Raw genomic sequence first — 12,123 nt, 5'->3', positions numbered from 1 at the left:
GATTCTAGATTAATATTCTTTTGTCAGGTTTGCGGTTTACAATTCGAGTTAATGTATATGGGAGTGAGAGTGAAGGGTGAGCGAAAGGTGAGAAAAGTTCTGTGTAGTAGGTAGTGTGGTGTGTGTAGAGCGAAAACCGGAGGGGACGGTCCAATAACCCCGAGTACATGAGAGTACGTCCGTAGTTATAGCCAGCGATGAACGAATACAGTTGCCCCAGCATGCCCAATCCGGATATTATGGGCAGCGTAAAGGCTAGGAGACACCGGAGGAAGAAGAAAGCGGGGTGTTCGTGGGGTGTGCCCGAGACGGAAGGTTTCATAGAAACATGGACATACCTGGAGGCTATTCTTGGACGCGGAGGCAGCAGCCTTGTGAGAATTGTTCGTGAACTGGTTATGGATTAAGCTCTTCAAATCAACTGGATATCACGAGGTTGGATGGGTAGGTTCGCTTGGCCTGTGGTCACTAATAAGGTACCTACAGAGTATTTATGTAATATTAAGCGTCGAATCCTCTACGGAGAGTATAAACTGACTCACCTTCCCAGAGTATGGCGTACCCTGATGCACCGAAAACTTTTTGCCCTCCGGCCTAGAGTGTATTACTGTTGGATGGCTAAAATCACGCGAAGACGTAAATAGTGGGGGCAAAATCCGACGTCCAGCCCACTTATCGGAGCCTCCTTTTGAGTACCCTTAACAATAGTTGAGGCAATTCTAGCTGTCATTGCCGGATCATTTCTCAATTCTCAGATATACCGTACCTACCAATACCAAAGCCAAGTCACCGTCCTCGTCACTCCAGTAAGTTGTCGTTCGGTGTAATCAGTGCGATAATCGACAATGTTGCCGGTGCCTTTAGGTCCACTGCCCGACCTTTCACGGAGCTGCCTACTTCGGCCGGTGACCGCCCCAAGAGCCCAAGACCGCACTTCCACCAACCAGACCAGCACACTCCGCAAAGAAAATAATCCATGGAAGTCGAGCACGCAGACATTCGGTAAAAGGTAATTAGGTAGTGAGTCACACTCACATCTTGAGGCCATGGATGATGGTTGAAAGACCGACAAGAGCTTAATTGGAAACACTTAGCATCACCAGTGCAGATGATCGGTAGATTTCTGTCCTTTGTTTTGACTGCGTACCTGCAACTAAGGTGCTCTGCTTAGTGTGTTGTGCGTGATCCATCTATTATATGAGCACCCTCCAGACACCACCCGAAATACCAAGAGAGCTGTGTTGCAATCTTGCGAAAAGAAAAAGACATACTAGCGCAAGTGTGTACCTAGGTAAGGTAGGTGGCAATAGCAAACAACCCGAACAACAATGTGCGTGCCACATCTGCTCTGCCTGCATCCTGGACCTGGATCTTAATTACCATCTATTACGAAGAAGTCGCGCCAAACCATAGTTAGCTGTCCGGCCCCCATCCAGTCCATCCGAGTAATTTTTGTTCCTCCGCAGAAATCACCGTAAACCCCACCTCAAGTGTGAGCACATGCCCGTATGCCCGGCCAACGCCGCGAAGATCGACAACGACAACTGGGAAGTACAGCTTATTTCCGTATCCCGAGGTTGCCTGAAGGCGACTTATGTGTATAGCTAAGGGCTCCATGATTCGGCCGCTCAGCTCTGCTTGCACTCGGCCGCCTCCTGTTTCGGCTTGCCAGGTTCGTCCTATTGTTGCCGAAGTTAGTCAGGGGGTTCATCAGCGAGATCTGTGGGAAGAATTGCATACGTCGTCGTCCGACTCTTCATCGTCGTAACGATCCTCGCTGAGGTCATCCTCATCATCCTCGTCGTCGTACTCGCCCTCCAGCTCGTCGTCGTCCAGCTCCTCGAAAGCCAAGGCTTCTCCGGTGAACCAGTCGATGGCGCGAGGGATAAGCTTCTCCTTGATGTCCTCGCCAAGTTGGTAGTCGAGCTCCAAGCGCTCCTCGATATCCGAAGCAGCATCGTCATCGTCGTCGGTGGGCGCAGCTGGCGGGGAGAAGAAGTTGAAGAAGGACTCGGTGGGGACAGTCTTAGTGACGATACGGGTCTGCTTCGTGGCTACACACAAACGACGAGTTAGCAACATGACAGACGCACGAATTAGGGGAGTGAGGCGAGCACGAAAGGAGCGGCTTACTCTTGTTCCTCTGCTTCTTGCTTTCTACCCGGACGGTGAGGTCCTGGCCTTCCTTCCAGTTGATCTTGTCACCCTCGGCATGGTCGTAGATGAAGTCGCCACCGTAGCCGCTCTCATTCTGGTAGTAGTACGTCTTGGTGATGGTCTTGTTGGTGAAGTAGGGGTTGTCGGAGAATTCAAAGATGAGGCGGAAACCAGGCTTCTCCAGGTATTCCATGCGCACGTCGGTAAGGTGCTTGAGGGCACCCTCATCGCGGTCCGTGACCATCTCGGCGAGCGAAATCTGGTTCTTCATGGCCGACAGCCAGAATTCGGGAATACCGGCGACGTTTTCAGGCACCTGCGACTCGACGGCAGGCTTCTCCGAGGCCTCGGCCTTATCGCCCTCTTCTTCCTTCTCCTCGTCCTCCTCTCCGGCTTTGACTTCGTCTTCGGTAGGCTCAGCGCGGCCGTTGACGATGCTGGTACGCTTCTCGTACAAGGGAGTGAACTTGGCAAAATACTTCTTCTCCAGCTGTAGGACCTCCTCCTGGAACTCCGCCTCGAGCTTGGAATGCTCTTGCTGGATGCCCTTGAGGCCGGCAACACGACGGCGGACCTTGGGAGGTAGGGACTCGATGTAGCCCGAAGAGCGACCGACGAGGGATCCAAGGCGGCCCTGGATCATCTGGACGAGCTTAGGATTCTGAGCAAAGATGGAAGCGGCGGTAGCATGGTTGAGATCCTCTAACACATGTGTTAGTTTTGAACAAATGGATCAAGGGAATTTGAGATGCGACAGTGGTCGTAGAACTCCTCACCTTCCTTGATACTGGCCACACCTGGCTGTTGAGCATGAGACGAGATGGGGGCATTCGAGGCAGGCGTGTTCTGGGGAGTCCTGCATTGATGTTCATGTCAGTATTGGTTTGCATGGCTTTGCATGGGCGTCTGAACTGATAGGCACGAATAAAACAAAAGGGAAAAAAAGACAGTAACAAAGGATGCAAGTAGAACAGGGCGCGCCACGACCCGGGATAGCACTTACGGAGCAGTAGGCATATCAGGCCGCTTGTTTCGGATGGGCTCGGCCATGGTGCTTAATCTGTCAGACTGTTGCACAAGTGATGAACTGTTGAAAAAGAAGGCCTGCGGCGAGAGAAAAAGGGCGGGAGAAATTGGGGAGTTGGTGATGGTTGGAAGGAAGGGAGAGTAGATGACCCAAGCCAGGAAGTTTAAGATGTAGGTCTGACTGAGGTAGTAGATTTTCCCCCAAGTTTGGTGGGGAAGCATTAAAAAAATCGCCTAGGCTGGCTCACCAACCAGTCCCGCCACGGAAGTTGTTGAGCCAGGGTTCGACCTCCTTCCAATCAGTAGCGCCCCGCATTTTACATCTGCTTGGCCCTGGAAGAGCCACGCACCTCTCTCCCACAGGGGCGGTGACACCGCGTTGCACCACCACGCCAGTGTTCTTGCCACCCTGGTCATCCTCCACTGCACGCCCCGCCATATGCACCGGCAACTGCAAGCGGGGTCTATCTGAAAACGGAAAAAGCTCGGATTAAGGCATACAGCGGTACGCCTCAGTGATGGGGCGTCGGATAACACGATAAGATATCGGACGGGACGTGTACCGGGATACGTACTCAGTAGTACCGTGTCCATCCGACGATGATGTAGTGCGGCCAGGGAAAAAAAAAAAACCAGAGGTGCTACGAGCCATCGAGCTTTCAATCTACCATTACATCTGGTTCCGACGCCCCCTACTCGATCCCCTGATTTTTGGACGCTACAAGTCTTTTCAGCCCGGACCGAAGACTGCAGAAGACGATGTTCTCTCTTTGATTTGTCGACGACATTCGAGCTGCTATCGCATACACACTCATCTACACTTCACGCAAGCAGATTACCAGTACCAGTTCCCTGTCCGCACCGCCTACCATGACCACACAGTGTTTCTATAGAACCGCATAGGACTCTTGTGTTTGTGATTTGATTATCATTACAAGGGTCGAAAATGGAGTACAGGAGGCCGTCGCACTCCGTCGAGGGAGCTCGTCGCTCGATGTCGAGGAGTCGCTCCCTCCATCGAAGGGACTCAATTCAGAGCAACTCGAGTGTATACGAGGATGTGGAAATGGCCCAGGACGAGGTTTGTCTTTTTCTCTTTCTACAGCGTTCAATTGATCCTTTTAAAGTATTCTGACCTGTCTGCCCTGCGCTAGCTTTATGACGGTCCCATTGCCGAGAGCCTACCAACCAGCGTTTCCGCCTTCTCCCACCGCCGCCCCAGAGCAGACTCGACGACAAGCTTTACCTTTCACCAAGTCGATCCCGAGTTGGACTACGAGGAAGAGGACACGAGTGCAGTATCCGACGACCTAGAATCTGGTGATTTTCGGTTTGGCGAAGAGGACGACGACTCGACTGATTTCCATGACGGGAGACCCAACGGAGAATATGTCCTACATCGCCGCTCCTCAACCCTGTCCAGGTCATCTGTTCACGACCGACTGCTGCGGACTGAGAGTATCAAGACATCCGACAGCCGGGCCGGACAAGGACGCCACAGCCAAACAGTATACATGATCAACGAGGACCTGACCATTGCCATTGCTGGGTTCCGCACTAGCCAGATCAGATTTGCGGCCTATGTATTCTTGTGTGTTTGCACCCTTGGACTCGGTTGGCTCCTCCTGAGGTGGCTCCCCAGATGGTATGTGCGGGTCTTAGGACGCGCATGTCCTTTGAGCGACTGCGACTGGGTTGTTATCGAGGTACGTTGGCAAGACTGTCTCTGCGTTGTTTGCAATCTGTTGACACTTAATAGAACCAATGGGGTGAAGTCACAATCATGAACGTTGAGAAGAAGCTATATGGCAGACCAATGTCTACCGTGTTCGGCACCACCGAGAAACAGTACTTGCTGGATGATGATCACGACCCCGTCATCACCGAACTGAGAATGCTCAATTACCGCTACGTCCGCTTGTTCTTCAACCAACAGAAGGATAAATTCATTCTCTTCGCTGGCTGGAAGGACCCTAACTGGACTGATATCCGGGCTGTTCGCTCGGGTCTCGATATCGACGAGAAGCACGTGCGGGAAGTTGTTTTTGGTAACAACGACATTGACATTGAGCAAAAGTCCATACCACAACTCCTGGTTGACGAGGTAATCTCCGGCCTGCTGATCGGACGAGAGCTTTTGCAGTGCTAACTTGGCACAGGTGTTCCATCCGTTTTATGTTTTCCAGATCGCTAGTCTTCTTCTCTGGTCTTTCGACGAATATTACTACTATGCTTTTGCTATCTTTGTCATGTCGTTTGGCAGCATTACAAGCACCCTTGTCGAAACTCGAGCAGTATGATCTGATCTCCCACACCCTTTGACGTATGTACGCATTATTCATACTAACGTTACTGCAGACGATGCGTCGATTGCGCGAAATATCACGATTCGAGTGCGATGTTAGAGTTCTCCGGAATGGATTCTGTAGGTTAATTGATATGTTTACCTTTTGGCATTATTGCTGACAGCTATCGAAGGGCGTTATGTGCCCTCCACCGAGCTGGTCCCCGGGGACGTGTATGAAGTCAGCGATCCACACCTAACCCAGTTTCCCAGTGACGGCTTGCTTCTCAGCGGAGACTGCATCGTCAATGAGAGCATGCTCACCGGTAGGTTCAAGCAAATAAACGGTGGCAAGCCAACCATGTTCTGACATGTTTTTCAGGGGAGTCTGTACCTGTATCCAAGTCGCCTGCTACAGACGAGACTCTACATAAAATCAACCTAGGTGCCCCGACAGTCTCAGCCGAGACGGCAAAGCACTTCCTTTTCTGCGGGACGAAAATCATTCGCGCAAGACGGCCGCAAGATGACCAAGGTGAGGAGGCTGCGGCTCTGGCCATCGTCGTCCGAACTGGCTTCAGCACGACCAAAGGATCACTGGTCCGGTCTATGCTATTTCCCAAACCATCTGGTTTCAAGTTCTACCGCGATTCTTTCCGCTACGTCGGGGTGATGGCCCTAGTTGCGATTCTGGGATTTATCGTGTCGTTGGTAAACTTCATACGCCTGGATCTCGCCTGGCATCTCATCGTTGTGCGGGCACTAGGTCAGAACACCCCTCTGATTATCATCTTTCACTTTGCCCAAAATATTGACGAGGCACAGATGTCATTACAATTGCCGTCCCCCCGGCTTTGCCTGCGACTCTCAGCATAGGAACCAGCTTCGCACTTTCGCGACTCAAAAAGAAGCAGATCTTCTGTATCAGTCCGCAGAGAGTTAACGTTGGCGGTAAACTTGATATCATGTGCTTCGACAAGACTGGTACCCTGACGGAGGATGGCCTGGACATACTTGGTGTCCGAGTGGCATCTGGAGGGCGTTTTCACGACATCATAGAAGACGCTTCATCGCTATACCGGGCTGTGCATGAGAGCCTGCAGAGCAACTTTGCAGCAGCTTTATACACGATGGCCACTTGTCATTCCCTGCGTTCGGTGGACAACGAGCATGTTGGCGATCCACTTGAGCTCAAGATGGTCGAGTTTAGCGGTTGGTCCTTCGAAGAACGAGATCACACTGCAATCGGCCAAGATGGAGATGACCAGGGCGGACTTTCGCCGTCCGTTGCCCGACCTCCCACGGAGTTTGTTGAGTATCTCCGTGGGGACGAACCAACAAATGCGTCAAGAGTGCGTCGTTCCACTCCCCGCGCGTCGCCTGCCTACCAGGCAGAGTCCCGGTTTCATATGGCGTTTGAAATATTAACATATGTATGAATAGAATCCCATCGAGCTCGGCGTCTTGCGAAGTTTCGAATTCGTCTCTCAGTTGCGGAGGGCGAGTGTGGTAGTCCGACAGTTTGGTCAGCAAGGAGGAGATATCTATGTCAAAGGAGCCCCCGAGAGCATGCGGGATATCTGCCGCACGGAGACTTGTGAGCCTGCGAGACTCTTCCATTCAATCCCGTTTTGCTAACTTTCAATCGAAGTCCCGACCGACTACGAAGAGCAACTATCATATTACACCCACAAGGGATACCGTGTCATTGCGTGCGCAACGCGTCACATTCCAAAACTAAACTGGGTGAAAGTACAGAAGATGAAGCGTGAAGAGGTCGAGTCTGGCCTGGATTTTGTTGGCTTCATCATTTTCGAGAACAAGCTCAAGCCCACGACCACTGGTGTGCTTCAAGAGCTCCACGACTCCAACATTGGGGTAGTCATGTGTACCGGAGATAACATCCTGACTGCCATCAGTGTCGGAAGGGAGTGTCGCTTGATCAACCCGACGGCCCATTGCTTCGTGCCTCGTTTTGTAGAGGGTAAGTTGATTCTGTTTTCTCTCTTGGTCCTCGAGCCCATACTAACAACAGCTTCAGACGAACACGGCGACGGGGAGGTCCGGTTAGTCTGGGAAAGCATAGACAACGGCGCTTTCAGATTAGACGAGAAGACGTTATTAGTCAGTTTACGACCCTTTCCATCAGGTTGAGTCCTATGCGCTGACGTTCTTCGACAGCCGCTCCCCCCTACGGCCGATGCCGATGCCTCGCTACCCTACGACATCAGCAACCTACGGAATTATTCCGTTGCCGTCAGCGGAGATGCATTCCGCTGGATGGTGGACTACGCAGAGCCCGAGGTTTTACACAGGGTCAGGCGAATTCCCAAGTTAGCCCTCTGGGGCAACATAGTCTTGCTAACATGAAATATGCGTACAGATGCTGGTGTGCGGCAAGATTTATGCGCGGATGTCTCCCGATGAAAAACATGCCTTGGTGGAGAAACTACAGAGCATAGACTATTGCGTGGGCTTCTGTGGTGACGGCGCGAACGACTGCGGAGCTCTCAAAGCTGCGGACGTTGGAATTTCGCTGTCCGAAGCTGAAGCATCCGTGGCAGCCCCTTTCACTAGCCGCAACTTCGACATTTCATGTTGCCCTGAAGTTATACGGTGAGTTCATGATAATGACTCCTTTGCGCTGTACTTGAGTTGCTAAACGCGATCGTTTCAGGGAGGGCCGCGCCGCTCTAGTCACCAGCTTCAGCTGCTTCAAGTATATGAGTCTCTACTCCGCGATCCAGTTTACGTCGGTCAGCTTTCTCTATACTAGAGCGTCCAACCTTGGCGACTTCCAGGTACGGTGTCAATATTCTTGCCCTTGGGGTTCAGGAGAGCGTGACAGGCGGCGCTAACACATTGACCGTAGTTCCTCTTTATTGACCTTCTTCTGATCTTACCCATCGCTATATTCAGTGGGTGCCATTCCTGCCAGCACCGAGCGTATCTTTATACTGACAGCGTGTGATTTAGTGAGTTGGTCAGGACCGTTTCCCGTGCTGTTCCGGAAGGGGCCAACAGCGAGACTCGTCTCTCGCAAGGTTCTTATACCGCTCCTTGGCCATATGGTGATCTGCATTGCCGTTCAGGCAATTGTCTATATCGCAGTGAAAAGGCAGCCTTGGTAAGCATGCTGCTTGTGCGTTTCAAGATTCTTGAAGGAGTGATCGGCTAACATAACTGGCTAGGTATATACCGCCCAAGGTCGGCCATGATAAGTCGAACATTAAGAATTCGCAGAACACAGTCCTCTTTTTGGTGTCGTGTTTCGAGTACATTCTTGCAGGAGTCGTTCTCAATGCAGGCCACCCCTTCCGACAGAAGGTAGTGCGCAATTGTAAGTTGTCCGGTCCCTTCACAGAAGCCAGGCGTAGGGTGAGCTGCGATGCTGATATTGAGTTTACAGGGCCTTTCATGGCAGCAGTGGGCCTCACTCTGCTGGGGACATTGTACATGATCCTAGCTCCGGCAAAATGGGTGCAGCGTTTGATGCAACTCACAAAGACACCCTGGGATTTCAAGCTCTTCATGATCGCTCTTGGCGGGATTTATCTTGTTGTCGCATGGTCGTCGGAAAAGTTCATCTTCCCTCGGCTGGCACGGTTGGCGGGGCATTTCAAAGAGACAATGTTGAGGCGGCCCAAACAGCGAAAGACGTACAAGTTGATTCAGGAGAAGATGCGTCTATAGAAGCATTCTTAGAGCTGTACGAAAGCATATCGCAGCGTGGTCTGGCAATGGCGTTCGGGCGCTTCAAGGCAGGCTCAGGGGTAGGTAGAGATGAGGGTTGAATGTGCGATTTTGATTAAGGTGGTAAGGATTGCGGCTCCATGATGGATCTGGATGATACACAGTTGTCAGTTTATTCCAAACATGGCGATGAATTCAGGAGCCTCGAATTGAGAAGCGCGGCACTATCACTCTAACTTGTGAATACCATCCTCAAGATGCATGTCCCAGAAAGGGGACATGGCTCCAGTACCTTATAGGGTACCCATCATCCGTCTTTACATATCTTTGCATACGTAACATGTTACAAGTAGACTGTAACAGCAAGCGTAGAGCATGAATGTCACAGGAATCGAAACGTCAGGAAATTGTGCCTTCTGAAAGGACTCGGTCGAGAGGGTTACAGTCGATAGGTGGTGTATGTACAAATGAACTGGCCATGAATTGATGGAGACACCGGGGAAGCCCTAGTGGCCACCTGAGCCCAGCGTCCCAAAATTCCTTCCCCATCATTTCAACCCCCGCTATGAAGGCCAATTCGTATCTTTGAGTTCCGGCTGAATGTTCGAAATCAATGTTCCCAGGGGTGTTTCCAGCCCAAGAGAACGGGACCTGAAAAGACGAGTCAGCAAATATATCTCCCAGTATAAGGGCCGCGTTTCGAAAAGGGAGAGTCGTACCGTCCTTCTTTGCCCGGTACATCAACTATCCCGCAACTGGTCAGTACGAAGAAAGCAATACTCTGAAGTCCATGAGGCGAGATGGAACATACGAAGAACCACATTCCAGCGCCGAGGGCTGTTCCAAGAAAACGATGAACGCGAATAGGAGGAATGCCTCCTGGCCTCGGGGCGCCTCCAGCCATGTTGATGGTGTGTTGTGGGATGTGTCGAACGATCGGAAATAGAGGGAGGACACGACGGGTTGTCTCAGCACGAGGCGGACGCTGCGACACAGACAATTAGATGAAGCACTTGTATCAATTGACCAGCAGAAATTCTTACCTTTGAGTTGGAAGCAGTGTTCGTCTTGATTGACCTGCTGGTCGATTGTTCGGGAGGACGTCGCGGGAGTGATGCTTCGTCTGAATCACAAACAAGAACGGGTTCGTGGTTCGAATCGGCGGATTATGTAATACGAGGCTGAGAAACCCGAGGTCAAGGTACTCCGTACAGAGTACATCATTCCAAAGCTGTATGCTTATCTTATCATCACGAGGTTAGGTACCTAGGTACCTTATCCGTTCGGGAAGGCCTTGATAACCCTCTCGACTCTCAGTTGCTGGTGGGGAGCTCCTGTGTCCCCCGATCCCGCCCCCCACCCCCGGTTCCCGGTACCTCTGCTGATCGGCGATTACTACTCCGTACTCCGTACAAGCCACCTGTACCTTTCCCCGTCAGCAACATTGCCTTACTGTCGCCTTAGCCTGAATGACGTTCTCCTTCTTTACATCTCAAGGAGTTAACTCGTCGATTCTTAGACGTGTATCTTTACTCTCTATTGTTCTCTGAACTTCTATTATAAACTCTACCTCTTTGTCAAGACATCGCATATCTTCTTCTCCTTCCAAACTCGCCATCTCATCTTGCCTGTCTGCGTCTGGCATTCGTAGATCCCACCTGCCTGGTATCCCAATACTATGGCCACTCCAAAGTTCAACTCCAAGTCACCAACAATAAGACGCATACGTAGGTGGCTTCTTGCTCTCTCCTTGTCTCCCTGTTGTCTATTCGAAATGCAGCCTCTAATCGCAGTCCTCTATATGCGCAGTGAAAGAAGCCGCCGAGATCTCCAATTCCCCATCGCCGGACTACACTGCAACTCCGTTGGAGTCAGATCTATTTGAGTGGCACTTTACCTTTCGTGGGGTTCCCAATTCCTCCTACGCCGACGGCATCTACCACGGTCGCATCATCCTACCTCCCACCTACCCCCTCCGCCCGCCCAGCTTCCGCTTCTCCACCCCGAGCGGTCGGTTCGAAGTCAACCGCGAAATATGTCTCAGTATCAGCGGCCATCATGAAGAGACCTGGCAGCCGGCATGGGGTGTCCGAACGGCCCTCGTCGCGTAAGCCATCCACATTTCAAAAGAAAAGACCTCTGTTTGCGTCACGCGCGAAAGAGTGGCCGGCGTGTGCGCTAACTCGATAACAGCCTCCGCACCTTCATGGAGACCGATCCAAGTGGTCAGCTAGGTGGCCTCGAAACGTCTGACGCCGTGCGGAGACGTCACGCCACCGCCTCGCGGAACTTCAAATGCACGACATGCGGCAAGACGAACCTTGAAATCATCCAAGAATGCGAGGAGGCCGCTAAGGCTCTTGCCGAATCTTCCGAAGCTCCTGCGACAGGCGAGAAGGTGGAGGTACCGGCTGAACTGAAGATGGGTTGGACGGACCAGCTGGGGCAGAACTCCGAGAAAGCGCCGGATGGGAACGCGACGGCACAGCCGTCGTCGTCGTCGTCGTCGTCTAAGGAGGCCGCAGAGGATACAGAGACCGCCGAGCTGGCCGAAGGATTCGTGTCCACCGGTAACGCACCCGCGGCCCCGATCCCAGATTCGGCTCCGGTTCCCGCCGCCCAACCAGCACAGGAAGTCCCGGCTCCGACTCCGACTGTACCTATGCCGGTAGCACCGAATACTCACCCGGCTCCTCCAGTCCAGAGACCCGCGACAGAGGCTGTCCCTGTGTGGGTTGACCGCCTTATAGTCATCCTCGTGGTCCTGCTTGCAGCGTTAATCGCCCGGCTGCTGATGCACGAGTAGGTGGAGCTTGACTGCACCACATTTTACGGAGGGAATGATGGAGAATCCAGTTAGACTGTTTGTTCACTCTTGCTCGTTTTCAGTTGTTTTGGGTTATCGGAGTTCATGGCGAAGCATTAACGATTCAATACCCAGTCATCAACTTGACACATTCGCT

The 12,123-nt window shown here is 52.0% G+C and overlaps 5 protein-coding genes across 5 annotated transcripts; 2 read left to right on the top strand and 3 right to left on the bottom strand.

Moving 5' to 3' along the window:
* Positions 1-342, bottom strand: SODALDRAFT_330612 (hypothetical protein). Its single transcript, XM_028611246.1, has one exon. It carries the CDS (start codon positions 320-322, stop codon positions 5-7), a length of 318 nt encoding a protein of 105 aa, XP_028468695.1. The 5' UTR covers positions 323-342; the 3' UTR covers positions 1-4.
* A 1,368-nt stretch (positions 343-1,710) lies between these two features.
* On the bottom strand, positions 1,711-3,012 carry SODALDRAFT_273365 (NAP-domain-containing protein; the record flags this gene model as incomplete). Its single annotated transcript, XM_028607891.1, has 3 exons — positions 1,711-2,054; positions 2,134-2,859; positions 2,934-3,012. Coding segments are annotated over 3 exons (1,149 nt in total), but the record flags the coding sequence as incomplete, so codon positions are not given.
* A 790-nt stretch (positions 3,013-3,802) lies between these two features.
* SODALDRAFT_330610 (ATPase) lies at positions 3,803-9,566 on the top strand. Its single transcript, XM_028611245.1, has 18 exons — positions 3,803-4,264; positions 4,338-4,889; positions 4,943-5,287; positions 5,343-5,477; positions 5,542-5,608; positions 5,662-5,793; positions 5,850-6,233; positions 6,293-6,819; positions 6,911-7,064; positions 7,119-7,451; positions 7,509-7,591; positions 7,649-7,783; positions 7,851-8,083; positions 8,145-8,268; positions 8,340-8,385; positions 8,444-8,594; positions 8,659-8,807; positions 8,877-9,566. Exons 1-18 carry the CDS (start codon positions 4,130-4,132, stop codon positions 9,158-9,160), a joined length of 3,969 nt encoding a protein of 1,322 aa, XP_028468693.1. The 5' UTR covers positions 3,803-4,129; the 3' UTR covers positions 9,161-9,566.
* A 204-nt stretch (positions 9,567-9,770) lies between these two features.
* On the bottom strand, positions 9,771-10,783 carry SODALDRAFT_356907 (hypothetical protein; the record flags this gene model as incomplete). The annotated part of the gene is made up of 5 exons (XM_028613949.1): positions 9,771-9,811; positions 9,880-9,904; positions 9,941-10,145; positions 10,204-10,341; positions 10,731-10,783. 5 exons carry the CDS (start codon positions 10,781-10,783, stop codon positions 9,771-9,773), a joined length of 462 nt encoding a protein of 153 aa, XP_028468692.1.
* Positions 10,583-11,966, top strand: SODALDRAFT_349028 (UBC-like protein; the record flags this gene model as incomplete). Its single annotated transcript, XM_028613402.1, has 3 exons — positions 10,583-10,887; positions 10,970-11,267; positions 11,354-11,966. Exons 1-3 carry the CDS (start codon positions 10,839-10,841, stop codon positions 11,964-11,966), a joined length of 960 nt encoding a protein of 319 aa, XP_028468691.1. The 5' UTR covers positions 10,583-10,838.
* Between the last annotated feature and the right edge of the window lie 157 nt (positions 11,967-12,123).

Source organism: Sodiomyces alkalinus (assembly GCF_003711515.1).
Source record: "Sodiomyces alkalinus F11 unplaced genomic scaffold SODALscaffold_2, whole genome shotgun sequence".
Classification (NCBI taxonomy): Eukaryota; Fungi; Ascomycota; class Sordariomycetes; order Glomerellales; family Plectosphaerellaceae; genus Sodiomyces; species Sodiomyces alkalinus.
This window is presented reverse-complemented; position numbering and strand designations above follow the sequence as displayed.